The 16332-nt window shown below is 41.9% G+C and overlaps 1 protein-coding gene across 8 annotated transcripts in view; it reads right to left on the reverse strand.

The window, feature by feature from the left end:
- Positions 1 to 16332, reverse strand: part of NEK10 (NIMA related kinase 10) — an 831700-nt gene that overhangs the window by 58787 nt on the left and 756581 nt on the right. For all 8 annotated transcript variants that reach the window (XM_063922254.1, XM_063922250.1, XM_063922255.1 and 5 more), the window contains one exon: positions 3736 to 3835. In XM_063922254.1, coding sequence (XP_063778324.1) covers positions 3736 to 3835 — 100 coding nt within the window. The remainder of the gene's footprint in view (positions 1 to 3735; positions 3836 to 16332) is intronic.

Raw genomic sequence — 16332 nt, forward strand, 5'->3', positions numbered from 1 at the left:
AAGCAAATTACAAAACCCCATCAAACAAGGAGGCCTCAAAGCCCCCAATCTACGCATGTATACACATTCAGTCATGTTCCGCTACATCTCGGACTGGATCTTGGAAACCTCCACATATACAGACGTCAATCTTGACATGGCCATGTTCGCACCCTACTCCCCGGGAGCACTACTACATTCAAAAAAGCAAGAAATCCCAACACATATTTACAATAACATCATTTTCACAGACACATACAAAACCTGGATCTCCATCAACAAAATCCTACACCGAAATCACTCCTCGTCCACACACATTCCACTATGGGGCAATCCGGGGTTCCCCCCATCCTTAACAAACTGCCTCTTCCTTGAATGGAAAGCTAAGGGACTATCGACAACTGCAAAAGTCTTTGACCCAGGGGGAATACCTCTCTCTTTCTCCACTCTCCAACAAAAATACCAACTTCCTAACAACCAATTATTCATGTTCCTTCAAGCTCGCCACTTTGCAATATCTCTTCATACACACACTTTCTGTCCTGACAAGCAAGATCTTATACTCTCACTACTCAAATTATTAACATACAGACCATACAAGACTAACCTTCTTTATCCCAAACTAATGCAAGCCAGACGTCCGGCTCTCGCCCCATTAAACATTACTAGTTGGTCACAAGATTTGCCAACGATTTCTGAAATCGCTGATTTATGCCCTACTTTCACCTTAACCATGCGATGGCTTAACTCCTCATATTTACAGGAGGTCCACTTCAGAACTATCCATAGGGCCTATATATCCCCAGCACAGAGAAGACACATGGTTTTGGAAGAATCGGGAGATTGCCCAAAATGCTCGGCACACAATGCCAAATTTCTACACTCCTTTTGGTCGTGTGGAAAGATCAAAAAATTCTGGTACAAAGTAATAGCTTACATTAATAAATTATTCAATGCGAGGGTACAGCCCGACATGCTAGCATGTCTATGCGCAAATTTCACAAATTGGAGAATTGGCCCACATTCATCACAGATACACCCTCTACTCACTATTATAGTGACTATAGCAAAAAAGATAATCCTCATTCACTGGACTTCGAAATCCACACCATCCCTTAATGAGGTAGTGCAGAAACTTAGACAGATCTTTCTTTTTGACAGAAGATCATTGACCTTGGCTGGGGGTGAGAATCTCTCCAAGTTTATGAACAAATGGCATTTCTATATGCTATCATTACCAGTAGAAATGAAAACCTCGCTAACTGAAATGTTTGACATCACTCAGTGGTCTCACCACTAAAGTACGGCGAACATTTTGATCCCTGCCCTTTAAAGGGTCAAATTAATTGGAGGTTGAAGGGATCTTTACTTTATTCACAACACCCATCCTCTCTTCCTCTAAAGTGACGCCCAGGTTCGGAGAGCTCGCCCCCCCCCCCCCCCTCTCAACCACCTTTTTATCTCCCCTCAGTCACCAACTCCCGAAATAAATGGTCCGACAGAGATGAACCAGTTTATTGCGCATTTTATATGATGTCAATAGGACTTTCCTCAAGCGCAAATATGCCTAGACAGAGCCATATTTCCTCCTTGATCTCTCCTCCTTCTCCCCCCCTTCATACTACTCCTCCCCTCTTCTCATTCTTTCTTCCTTCTATATAATCCTATTCTCACAGGTACTTTATACCTATCTATTCTTTTAGCTCGTGTTCAGTATATATGGGGATACTCCTTTACATTTAGTTATATGGAGCAACACTCCAAGGTTACTAACTAGTACATAAGGTATTTACCATATGGCATCCTCTTCCTCTAAGATCTAATTCATTATCAGTTCCTTCGCAGAAACGGACAACAACATCGCAACAAGTTGGTCTCCTTTGGTGACTAGTAAAGAGCTAATAACAATGACATGTTCTTTTTGTTTTTTATATTTTTTATATTACTTTCTTTGTGTTGTTGGGCTCTTAATATAAAAAGAGCTCCAGTTTCTGATGTCATGTCATAACATGCCTGTTCGGATATGCCAGCAATGCCTTAGATATTACAATACTTTATTGTCATATATGGATATTAAGTTTTATGTTCATTCCAAAAACAATGAGACAAGACTAGCCTAAAGAGTTATGTTTGAATATTTTATGCTCCATGTCTCACTGAATACAAATGTTGTATAATGGATGTATACCATTAATAAAATAAAAAATTGTTATATTAAAAAAACACCAGTGACAGCCAGGACAGCACCCTTAACAGCACAGAGACACCACAGTGACAGGAACAGCACCCCTACAGGGCACACACTGAACCCACCCGACGCCACCACCCACAGAGAGACAAAGGTCTGTCTCCCTCACTCTCCAAGTCTGGAGTGAAAATGGCGGCAACGTGCAGCTGTTTATATGAAATCCAAAACCCGTGAGAATTCAACAGCGGGATGATGACATTTTGCCTCATTTTGGTTTCTGAGTCTGGCGGGAAGTCCCAAGCCGGGCTCAGTTCCCAGCTCGGACAGTGAAGTTCGGCGGGAACTGGACCCGCTCATCTCTACTTTCTACATCGTTTTATGAAGAAAAATGCTTGATAAGTAGGCAGGAGCATTTTAAGAGAGGAGGAGGTAAGTGTGCACCCTCCTCTGTCCAGGCCCCCTCCTCTCTGCTGGGTGCCGGCAGCACGGTAGAAAGTCTGAGCACTAGAGTGCTTACACCCTAATGTGCATGCGCAGATCTCCAGAAAAATGGTGCCGCAGTCATTTTCCCACTTATTTCTGCAGTGCTGCTGCCATTAACGAGGGACTCCAGAGGGGTAAGTATTGAAAAACTGGTTGCAGCATGTGTGGTGTGGGTCCCCCTGGACTCAGGGGCCCATGTGCACTGCAAACACTGCACCCATTATAAATACGCCAGTGTAAGTAGGCCCTTAAGCCTTTTAGTATTCTCTATAGATGAGGACAATAACAGTGTCCTAGCCAGAGTTGCAGCCACACTGGTGTGAAAACAGTGGTTTATTTATGAACTCTGTCATATATAGGAAAAAATAACTTCAGGCTTTAAACTATTTTTATGCATATCAACAGATGTCTTTAAATGAATTAGCAATCAGAAAAGCTTAGTATAAATATTTATAAGAATTATATGTTTTTATAATTATGCCCTATGCAAAACAAAATATAAAATGCTTCTTGGCAAATGGCATATAAAGAGATAGGCACAAAAACGTTCCATGTTTACATTTGGTGAAATATGTTCTGCTTAAGCTATAATAACAACCCCGCTGTTTTCCACTGTTTTGGAGTGAACGTACAAACAAAACAGGAGCAGATATAAATTGTACTATATGTCATATCTGCACTTCTAACATTCTGTAGGATGCACTTAGTTACATTATTGGCCTTGTAGTGGGAACACATAGATTGAATAGAACAGCAGATGAAAGAAGCAGTGTTTGTGCAAGACCTCCCCAGTACAGCTTTCATACATTCTTTGAAAATCTTTGTTTTATGCCATCATTTATGATTTACATTTTTATTGTACCTCTTGAATGTAGCTGTGCTTTGATGTCTCAGCTTTGATTATAATAAATTTGCAAAAAGGGTTGCAATAATAGCTTCCAATCTAATCTTTATGGACATTTTCTTCTAAAATCGTCACTGTTTATATATTTTATTATATAACAGGCCACTAACTGCATCTCTCCCTGTAGTCTGCATAGCTGTTACGATCAATATATGACACGTTATTATTGTTTAATGCATACCTGTCCTGTCATCAGCTATCAGTGTCTTCCCATATGACTGTAGCAGTCCATGGCAGTCGGCAGCAAAAAACTCAATGAGTTCAGGAGAACCTTGCAAAACCTAAACAAAGATGTACAATTAGACGGATAACATAAACTGACATCTAAAATACAGCCAAGACATACAGCCAAGACATACAGACATACAGCCAAGAAATGACTGAGATTGAAGGTGTCACACCAGGTCAGGTTTCTAGAAATCTAGATATATGCCCAGTGTTGAAGAAAAATACATGTCACATGCAGTATACTAATGTTATACCCTAAAAACACAGTAATAGAGTGTAATATAATACAGGGTGAAACAAAAAACTACCAGATTTTAAAGGTTAGCACAACAGCCATGGTAAATGCTATTCAAAATGTTAGTACATAATCTGAATACAAATGGAATACAGTTTAATTTCAATGGGTTTTGAATATGATATCAACATTTCTTGGCGTATAGCAGCCTTCAGTTCATTAATGGTTCTGGGTCGATGTTCATAGAAGTCAGCTTTCAGATAGTCCGTTGGCTGTGTAGAGGCTACTTCCATGAAGCTGATGAGGATTGTTTTCCGCCCAGTAACAAAAATTCTACTTGTTAACGTAGCCAGACAAGTAAAAGTGAGTTTCATCAAGAAATTGCAGTGACAATGACCAGCCGTGTAATGCGAAAGTTCAGAGATCGACTACAAATGTATATCACGAATGAGGGCCACCATCTGGACAATATCATATTCGAAGCCAGTTGAAAGTATACTGTATTGTATGAACTTTTAGATCATGTACTATACATTTTGAATAGCATTTTCTATGCCTTTCTTGTTACTCTTTAAAATCTGGGAGGTTTTTATTTGCTTTACTCTGTATAAGAGGAGCCATCAAAGCAGAAGCCAGGGGCCCACACTGGGAAGGAGACATTGACATTCAGTAGACAAACACAGAGGTGATATTTGTGTAGAAAGTGAGATCAAATAGCTGCGCAAAGAAACCTTAAGCTGGCGCAGGAGAAAGTCTGGAGCCCCCGTATTGAGCTCCCTAATACAAAGCAGGAAAAAGTGGGGGTGATTTCTCCTATTGGCGCTGGTCTTGAATCCGTGACCCCACCCCTTTTATTCTGGGGGTGAGTGTGGCAATGAATGATTTAAGTGTCTGAATAGACGGGTGGTCAACGTAAAAAATGTACAGATTTATTGCACAATACTGACACCGACTTACACATTTAAAACCACATAAAATCAACACAGTTGGTATGGGCCAGATGGAAAGCCAAAAAGTGGAATAGATTCTACCGTGGTGGAGTCGAAGCCGCAGGTGTGATTGGTGCAAGGTACTCCCGGGAAATACCCTGCATCTGGCTCCGAGAGGCTTTTTCCCCAAAAGTAGGGCTCCCAAAAGGTCCAAAGCATCCTCAACTGGTTCACAGCACTGGATGACTTACCGACGCGTTTCGGGACACTTCAGGTCCCTTTTTCAAGGCTTGAAAAAGGGACCTGAAGTGTCCCGAAATGCGTCGGTGAGTCCCCCCCACTTTTTCCTACAGAGGTGATATTGTTGCCTGGACAGGATATAAAGGGGGCCTTCAGTTATGGAGAATTGTGATATTGCATTGTAGCTCTAATTGCACAACATATAGTTTGTGCCTGCGTAGTATATAATAAACTTTTATGCTAATGGGGTGTCAAAGGATAAGAATGCATATTAAAAAATTATCAATATTTTGTTGGATAATTAAGCCCTGATAAGATTGGAGAGGAGCAGTATGAGTTCCGGCGCATGGGCTCCCGGCGCTTGAAATACAGATGCCGGGATCCTGATTTTTATGAAACGGACAGTGGTGAGTAAGGGGTGTTCTCCCCAACCCCCTAACCCTCCCTCCCTGCAGCCTAAACCTAACCTCCCCATCGGTGTCTAACCCTAACCTCACCCCGTAGGTCCCTAAAGCTAACTCCCTGTCCCCGCTGCCTAGACCTACCCCTCCCCCCCCCCCCATTTCCCCCTGGCAGCATAACTTCTGACTGCTTTCCGATTGTAGATGTAGCAAGGTAAAGTTACATCTGGCTCCTCACGTTGCCATTCATGTAACACACCATAGTAATTTACTGCAGTGTATTGCAGAGGTTTACCATAATGCAGTACCATTTTTTACCACCAGTTGTTTGGATTTCTGGTACTTGAGGATACATAATTAAATAACAACATAAAACTAAAAATGTGACATCCCCACCAAATAAATAACCAGCCCTAGAACTGTAGCTTGGCTGGTAACCGCAATAGCATACAAATCTGGTTAGCAGGAGGCAAAATTAGTTTAAGAAACTCACAGAAACCATGTGGGCATACCTCCTGGGACAAAGCAGCCCCTATGTTAAACAGTGCTGCTACTCATATTGGCACAAAAAATGTGATATAGGTTTACAGTAGGTAATTGTTTAAAGCAACTCAGACGTCCCAGCAGCCACTGCCTGCTTTCCATGCTGGTACTTTGGAACTACAAGTTGCAGTATGTAAATGCTTTCCAGTGACTGCTAAAGCATGCTGGAGCTTGTGGAACTAAATGGAACATGTAACATGTTGTACCACAAACATACCAAATAGAAAAAACAGACACATTGTTATACTTCTGTTCAAATAAAGCCACCTCCAACCCTCATTTAGCATTTTTAACAAAATGTAAAATATAAGAAATTATTTGGAATCATCTCTCTTAAGTAGTACAGAGAATTTTCACACATGCATCATTCAAGAGAAAATAAAGAGAAAACAGCACAAAACCATAAGAGATGAAGGGAATTTACAGAGCCCTACTGCTAAATGACACAAAATTGAATGGCTCCAGACAAGCCTACGTGGAGTGTTACTATGTATAACACATCTTTGCTCCTAATGCATTCATACAACAGTACCTGCAATAAAATTGACTAGAATATTACAGTATTGTCACTGCATGAGAGTAGTGTTATGTTATGTATAGGAGGTATGTTCCATAACTACTGTATTTGATAGTTAAATGACAATTAGATAATTGGACCCAGAGAAACCTTTTACATTAAAGTGTACTTTTAGGTAATACTTATGAGACATCATTGATCCAGACCTACAATACAGTAGAATGGGGATCTGGACAGCATCCCAGCGGTTGGGATCCTGGCAGTTGAAATACCGTTGCCGGAATCCCGGCACTACTCGGAATGCAAATGTATTATAACATGTTGCAGTAATGCAAATTTATAAAATGTATAACTGGAAACCAAATACAAGTGTGTCTTGAGTTCCAGTCAGAAAGTCGACATTCAGAAATTTGTCATCATTAGGATAATGGCTACATGTTCTAAATGTCAAGAGTTAAACATTCACAATACCAACACTGATATAATGTTGACATTTCAAATGAATCGCTACATTATGTAGCAAGGAGGCGCAGCCTAATGACACGTTTTACCTGGCCTGCCCCCAACAAGAAAAAAGTGTGGCTTTACCAGCGCTAAAAGGGTGGGTGTCGGTAAAAGGTAGGATGGAAAAATTGCAGAAGAGTGTGGGAAGATTGTAATTACTCTAGTTGGACTATTATCTAAAAGTGACTGCTGTCTGCGGTCCCAATGCGTTTGCAGGGCACACTGTGGCTCTTTCTGATCTCTTTGTCCATCTGTCGCAATTGTAGAGTCAAAGACAGATCAGGGCTTTTTCTGCTGGGCTGCATGTCTAGTAAAGCCTGTAACTGTTAGGTTTCAGGTTACGGAGCTGGTAGCTCTGCCCTGGGATGGCAGTGGTTACACTGAGTTCCTCTTGCTGCATCTCCGCTGGGATCACACTGACTGCCCCCAAAAAGAGCTGCTGCACTGCATATTTCCTCTGACGGTAAGTATAAGTGTGAAGAAAAAATTTAAATTAAAAAAAAAAAATATATATATATATATATATATATATATACATACATACATACATACATAGGTATGGATCCAAGGGTCGATCCTAATTAGGTCGACAGTCATTAAGTCGACCACTATTGGTTGACATGGCAGAGGTCCAGATAATAAAAAAGTCGACAAAAGGAAGGTTGACATGGGTAAAAGGTTGACACTGGAAAAGGCCTACAGGGACAAAAGGCCAACACTGGAAAAGGTAGACATGACAAATGGTTGACACAAAAAAGAGCAACACAATTTCCCCCCCATTTTTTTGGTGTCATTATCACCGTCACAGCATGTGGAAAACCAATTAGTGTAGTTAGTGTATGCGAGGGGACGCTGACACTAACTGAGGTTCTATGTGCTTTGATGGTGAAAACAACACCAAAAATGTGGGGGGAATTCTGTTGCCCTTTTTTGTGTCGACCATTTGTCATGTCTACGTTTCCCAGTGATTACTGTGATATGCCTGTACATGTTTGGGATGCAGGTGATATTAGTTACCTCCTGTTTGAGCTCAATTGGACTAAAACTGTGATCTTACTGCATTGTTAAATAATTAACGGCACTTTGTTACTGTGATTAGTTAAATCTTGCTGCACTATGATCTGAATTTGTGGTATAAGACTTAACTGTTGTGTCAATGTATACACAACAACTTTGGTCTGCTTTGAACCAGCCCCAGCATAACAGCAGCACACTTCTCAGGCTTAAAATATGTATAGCCAGTGAAAGTGATGAAGTGTTAAGCTCCGACATTTTCTACTCTCTATTTAAGACTCAAAGGAGGGCCAACTTTTGGCACAATGCATATAATGCTCACAAATTAAAAATTCCTCAATAATTTGGTAACCACCAGCACTTTGTATAGGACATTTATTTAGGGGCGAGTAAGAGTTTCAGATTTTACATTCCTTCTCCTCCAGTCTCCCTCATGGTACAGTAACACATTCTGATTTATCTCCTCGATTACATCATGTTTGGTGCGGACACAGTGATATACATTGCTCAAGAAAATAAAGGGAACACTTAAACAACACAATGTAACTCCAAGTCAATCACACTTCTGTGAAATCAAACTGTCCACTTAGGAAGCAACACTGATTGACAATCAATTTCACATGCTGTTGTGCAAATGGAATAGACAACAGGTGGAAATTATAGGCAATTAGCAAGACACCCCCAATAAAGGAGTTGTTCTGCAGGTGGTGACCACAGACCACTTCTCAGCTCCTATGATTTCTGGCTGATGTTTTGGTCACTTTTGAAAGCTGGCGGTGCTTTCACTCTAGTGGTAGCATGAGACGGAGTCTACAACCCACACAAGTGGCTCAGGTAGAGCAGCTCATCCAGGTTGGCACATCAATGCGAGCTGTGGCAAGAAGGTTTGCTGTGTCTGTCAGCGTAGTGTCCAGAGCATGGAGACGCTACCAGGAGATAGGCCAGTACATCAGGAGACGTGGAGGAGGCCGTAGGAGGGTAACAACCCAGCAGCAGGACCGCTACCTCCGCCTTTGTGCAAGGAAGAACAGGAGGGGCACTGCCAGAGCCCTGCAAAATGACCTCCAGCAAGCCACAAATGTGCATGTGTCTACTCAAACGATCAGAAACAGACTCCATGAGGGTGGTATGAGGGCCCGACATCCACAGGTGGGGGTTGTGCTTACAGCCCAACACCGTGCAGGACGTGTGGCATTTGCCAGAGAACACCAAGATTGGCAAATTCGCCACTGGCGCCCTGTGCTCTTCACAGATGAAAGCAGGTTCTCACTGAGCACATGTGACAGACGTGACAGAGTCTGGAGACGCCAAGGAGAACGTTCTGCTGCCTGCAACATCCTCCAGCATGACCGGTTTGGCAGTGGGTCAGTAATGGTGTGGGGTGGCATTTCTTTGGGGGGCTGCACAGCCCTCCATGTGCTCACCAGAGGTAGCCTGACTGTCATTAGGTATCGAGATGAGATCCTCAGAACCCTTGTGAGACCATATGCTGGTGCGGTTGGCCCTGGGTTCCTCCTAATGCAAGACAATGCTAGACCTCATGTGGCTGGAGTGTGTCAGTAGTTCCTGCAAAACTAAGGCATTGATGCTATGGACTGGCCCGCCCGTTCCCCAGACCTGAATCCAATTGAGCACATCTGGGACATCATGTCTCGCTCCATCCACCAACGCCACATAGCACCACAGACTGTCCAGGAGTTGGCGGATGCTTTAGTCCAGGTCTGGGAGGAAATCCCTCAGGAGACCATCCGCCACCTGATCAGGAGCAAGCCCAGGCGTTGTAGGGAGGTCATACAGGCACGTGGAGGCCACACACACTACTGAGTCTCATTTTGACTTGTTTTAAGGACATTACATCAAAGCTGGATCAGCCTGTAGTGTGTTTTTCCACTTTAATTTTGAGTGTGACTCCAAATCCAGACCTCCATGGGTTAATAAATTTGATTTTCATTGATAATTTTTGTGTGATTTTTGTCAGCACATTCAACTATGTAAAGAACAAAGTATTTAATAAGAATATTTCATTCATTCAGATCTAGGATGTGTTATTTTAGTGTTCCCTTTATTTTTTTGAGCAGTGTAGTATGTGGTGGCATAAAACTATGCAAAATTTAAGATTGTGCTGACTCTGGAGATTTTCTTTACATGCATAATTAGGAAATTAAATTATGGAGTAAGCTAGTGGCTTTAACTGGATCAGTGTGCCAATTGGGGAGACCCTCAGCTTCTCAGAGAGTGAGATGAAGGCAGCTTTATTTAACCACTTAACTGGCATGGTCGCATGTGATGCGACTGGAGCCAGGTGTACGTTTCCTGGCTTGGTTGTATCACATATGATGGAAAGAACAAAAAAAATGACATAAAAAAAAGTATAGAAGCATTTCAACCCACTGTGGGGTAGTCCCAAATAGTGCAAAAAAATTGGCTATGGCTCTCCTCAGAACAGATGCACCTACCAATTTGGCAGTTCAAATGCTTATTTGCATGTAAACAGAGAATATCTGCTCATGTACAGAGCGTGAATGTTGTTATTTGGAATTAAAAGTTCTTGCTCATCTGTTTGATACACAGTGTGGTTACTGCTTGATGCAGGACCTTAGCCCCGATGATCGCATGCTCACTGGCTAATAATCCTGAAGCACTGGTGTGTAGAGTGCATATTGTTTAGCCTTTTGTTTAATGGCAGAATCCGTCTTCCGAACCTGACGCTCTTTAGATGAAGGAGTCAAATACATTTTCGGAAGTGTGGATCTGATCACTTTTCTTTGAAACATTAATGTCTGAGGAAGGACATTAGTTGTGGAGTCAGGCACTCAACGATATTGTCTTAGAAATTGATTTAAAGATTGCTGAATTGGAACTCGGGATACTTTACAATTCTTTACTTGCTTTCCAAGATAACGCATGAAACATTCAACAAGACCATTAGCTTGTGGCCACAGGGGAGTAATTTTTTTAGTGTCATATTCCAAAATGTTTAATACATTTGCTGAAATCACTACCTTGAAATAGCGGACCATTATCTGTCTTTATCGTGCCTGGAATTCCGTAAGTAGTGAAAATTCTATCCAACGCTGGTAATACAGAAGTGGCAGATGTTGAAGATACTATTTCAAGAACAGGATATCGTGAATATTCATCCACAGCCACTAGTATGTATTTACCATTGTATAATGGGCCATAGAAGTCAACATCAACATTTTCCCAGACATTTGTCAGGTAGGCCAGTCATCCGTAATGGTTCACTATTAGTCTGAGTAGAAAGAAGGGTGCATGTCATGAAGTTTTGGATTTCCAATTCATGATGTTGCTCCATGGAGGGAAACCATACCTTTTCACGCAAAAGTTGTTTGGTCTTTACAATCCCTAAATGACTGGCATGGGCTATGTCAATTACCCGCTTTCTCAAAGCAGCTGGAATTTTGTCACCTCTGAGAATGATTGAATCATCATGCACAGTTAGTTCTTGACAAGGGTTATGAAGTGCTCTAAAATCATGTTCCTCATAACTTGAAAATAAAAACCATCCCAGCCACCAATCACTGGAGATAATACAGTGTTTTACTGCCGACAAAACTTTATCTGAGGAAGAGGCCTCTATGATGCTTTCACTAATAAGTGAATCAGGAATTGAATTATTGAAAATAAAGTTTACATACTCCTCCACTGAAGTAGACTTTGTGAAGACAGAAGGTAGAGAGTGTCTATACATGTAATCTGAAGTATTATCAGAGCCAGCTCTATGGATGATAGAGAGGTTGTATGCCTGCAAGTGTAAGCCCCATCACTGTGTCCTAGCTGGTTGTTTGGATTTCGGATTTCCAAAGAGTGTCACCAGTGCTTGATGATCAGTCTGGATGGTAAAGTTAATGCCGTAGGGGTTGTGAAAGTGTTCACAACCCCAGACTACTGCAACAGCTTCCCTTTCTGGATGAGAGTAACGTATTTCCACATCTGTCAAACTGTGACTTGCACATGCTACAATATGATGATACCCATGGGTATTCACCTGAGTCAAAATAGCTCCTAGCCCCACAGGACTAGCATCCACAATAAGTTCTGTTTTCCAGGCAGTGTTGTAATACGACATTGTGACACCATCCTGCAGACATCGTTTTATGTCATCAAATGCTTGTGTTTGAGAGGAAGTCCATAAGAATTTAGCATTTTTTTTGTGAGTTCTCTAAGTAGAGCTGTCAGAGTGGCATAATTTGGAATGAATTGGGAACAATAGTTAGTCATCCCAAGAAATTACTTGACTTCACCAGCATTGATTGGTTTCGACATATTCATGGTAGCCTGAACTTTTTGTGGATCAGGACTCACCTCATCTTGAGAGAAAATGTGACTAAACAATATGTGCTTCTGTTGAAGAAAGGTTTATTGTTATTCAGTGTTAAATTCCTGTTTTGAAGACATTTTAGCACTTGACACAGAGCCACATCATGTTCCTGGCGTGTTGCTCCAAAAAAATAATATCATCACTGTAATTGATGGCATTTTGAACTGACTGTATAACTTGACGGATAGCATTTTGAAACACCTCCCCTGCAGACACAATTCCAAATGACAGTTGTTTGTATCTTCGTAACCCAACATGAATTGAGAATGTTGTTATTTGTCGTGACTATTCATCAAGATCCAGTTGGTGATAACCTTTATTTAAATCCAATTTCAAAAAGAAACATGCACCTGTTAGTCTATGTATAATATCAGCCACAGTAGGAGTAATATAGTGCTCTCTTTTAATGGCAACATTAGGACGACGCATATTAACACATATTCTCTCTTGTTGGTGGTGACCTGATTTGGGCACAACCACAATAGGCGATATACATGGTGTTGGGCCAGACACCTTTTCAATGATATCTAAGTCTTCAAGAGTTTGTATTTCCTCTTCCACTTGTTGCCTTATGTTGATAGGAATGTGCCGATTGTCAGGTCTCTAGGTTTGTCTGTCCCCGGCGGGGGCGCTAGTGGGTCAGTGTTGGTCTGATGGATAAAACGTGGAGGCAATATAATAGTCCTGCGCATAGGCGCTGATGTTTTATTGTTACTGAGCAGATCGGATAACACAGTATAAACAGAAAACCAGTAATGGAATGACAATGGTTGATAACTGGATTTAAATAGCTGAGGTCTCTTGCAAATGAAATGTGAAACAACAAAATTGAAGGCAGATGATATAACTAAAGTCCAATAGTACTTGATAGCACACAGTCTCAGTATAACATAAGATAAAGTAACTTGAAAGGCAGAACTCCGGTATGTATAAGAAACACTCAGTCTCTATAAAGCACACAAGTCCAGATAGCTTTACTAGGCTCAAGCAGGAAACAGTCTCTAAGCCATCAATAGTAATACTGCTGAAATGCACGGATGGAATACAGATAGCCAGTGTACAAGTGAGATGGTAATATGAACACCTGAGGAGAGTCTCTGCTGATGGTGATTGTGGCTGGATGGAATTGGAGTCCGGAGTTTAACAGGAGAGCTGTGAGAATGAAGACTGGAACAAACGGAAGTAACCACGGGGATCGCTGGAAACAGGAACCAGAAGAACTAAGGCACACGGTGTGTGACTTGTTGTCCGAGGCAATGTGAGAGAGCCATAAGCTGGAAGTTATACCTCCTGCCCAGCAGTGATTGGACACAAACTGCAGGCGGAGATACAAGCTGGACTGAACATCAGAATCAGCTGCGTGCAGGTGTCATGGTAACGTCCACACAGGCTGGACATCGGCACGCCACAAAACCCACACAGGACCAGACTCAGGAGTACTCAGCAATGTGAAATAGAACGCTCGCGGTTACTACACCCATGCAGCTGCAACTGGGGACAAGACCTCCGGAGGCCCGCACACCAGCGCGCTGGTAAGTGAGACGTAGCAGAGCGCCGATTCCTGACACCGATGTTCTTGAGCAATTGGTATAATGGAGTGATCAATGTGAAGATGAACTTGATAGTCTTAAGTTTTCTGATGCTGTGAAAAAGATGATCATACTCCTCTAGTAAAAGATCCACATCATTTTGTAGTGGTTTTGGTTCATGCAGAACAGGAGTGGAATTGGGAGTGGCGTGTATGACAGTAGCAAAATTGTGAGTGTGGACCACAATTTGTATAAGACCCAGCTCTGATGCAGTATCAAATCCTAAGAGATTTCCTTTTGCATATTTAGTGACAAAAAATAAGGCTTTTGTCATTTTGGCATTTTTGTGTGCAATAACTTCAACAAAAGTGTTGTCTACGGTGATGTCAGATTTTCGACTGACCTTGTTTTTTCAGACCTGATGAAGCATGTAGATAAAGCCTTCTGGTGTATCATTACTGTCAGATGATTCTGCAGTTGAAGATGATGTAGAACGTTGATCCAAACAATGCACTGTCTTTATCCTAGATTTAAACTGCTGTGAAGACTGTTTGGGTGTAGATTTTGTTTCTTCGGATTTGCAGACTGAGGAAAAGTGATTCATTTTGCCACATGCAGTGCAAAATTTGCCAATGGCAGGACAGTCTCCTGAATGTGGATAGGATTCTCATCTGCGTCAGTATGTAATTTATTGCACACTTGCAGCTGGTTCATGCCCCTCTCCATGGTGGTCATTCCGAGTTGTTCGCTCGTTATTTTTTTCTCGCAACGGAGCGATTAGTCGCTAATGCGCATGCGCAATGTCCGCAGTGCGACTGCGCCAAGTAAATTTGCTATGCAGTTAGGTATTTTACTCACGGCATTACGAGGTTTTTTCTTCGTTCTGGTGATCGTAATGTGATTGACAGGAAGTGGGTGTTTCTGGGCGGAAACTGGCCTTTTTATGGGAGTGTGTGAAAAAACGCTATCGTTTCTGGGAAAAACGCGGTAGTGGCCGGAGAAACGGAGGAGTGTCTGGGCAAACGCTGGGTGTGTTTGTGACGTCAAACCAGGAACGACAAGCACTGAACTGATCGCACTGGAAGAGTAATTCTCGAGCTACTCAGAAACTGCACAGAGAAGTCTTTTTGCAATATTGCGAATCTTCCGTTCGCAATTTTGATAAGCTAAGATTCACTCCCAGTAGGCGGCGATTAGCGTGTGCAATGCTGCTAAAAGCAGCTTGCGAGCGAACAACTCGGAATGAGGGCCCATGTCTTTAGAATGTGCTTCCAGCATATTGCTGGAAGACTTCCAGCATATTGCTGCAGCTCTGTCAGTGCCATTTCAGATTTAAGAGCACGTCTGCGCAACTTTCCGCATGTACCAAATGCAATTAGCTGCTGCTTTATTTCATCTTCAACATCATGGAACTGACATGTTCTGGCAAGAATCCTTAATCTAGTAATATATGCATAAACAGATTCAGTTTGCAGTTGCATAGCTGTCCTGAACAGGTATTTTGAATGTGATAGGCTGTATTTTGAAGCAAAGTAGCAGTCAAAGGCACCTGCAGTTGGTATAGTCCTTGGTATTGCCATTGTATCATAAAGTTCTTAAATCTTGGTGCCAGCACTGATAAGCATGCTTTTCTTTTTGCTGTCAAAAGTTACCCCCATAGCTTCAATAAAATGATCAAAACGTGCAAGCCATTGTCTCCATAATTCTGCAGCATTAGGAGTATCAACATGCAAGAACTGAGGAGGCATAGTATGTTAGCCATGGTGAATGTGAGGGAGGTAGCGGAGTGTAAGTACAGAAAAGTTTATCCTCGTCGCCAGTTGTTTTTTGATGTACCTCTCATTATAGCAATGAATCAATATGTTGATTATGTATTTTATTTTTTAATGGTAATACTTGCATTTTTATAGATAGACAAAGGCATCAGCTCCTCATGACTGTTCTTCTCCTTCCTTCCTTTCTCTTTGTACTTCCTGATCACATGTCCTTTTGTGCTGCAGAATTCTTAAAGATACACTACCTCATCTTACTATTACTTGACAATGCACATAAACTATCTATATACATAAGATACTACAGTTCGTACTCCTGGTTTCCATTGATTGGTTGCTGAGGCTTGACTGAGATTCTGGTGATTAGGCCAGCCCTGTGTGCTGAGGATGTGGGTCCTACGTTGTGTGCTTCTCAGCTGCCCAGCCTGGGTTCCCAGGAAGTATGCAATTTATCAGACTCCAGCCTTGTTACAGATCACGGAGTTCCACCAGTTCAGTTCCCTGAGTTCCTAGCTGAAGTTTAC

The sequence above is a fragment of the Pseudophryne corroboree genome, chromosome 5 (assembly GCF_028390025.1).
Source record: "Pseudophryne corroboree isolate aPseCor3 chromosome 5, aPseCor3.hap2, whole genome shotgun sequence".
Classification (NCBI taxonomy): Eukaryota; Metazoa; Chordata; class Amphibia; order Anura; family Myobatrachidae; genus Pseudophryne; species Pseudophryne corroboree.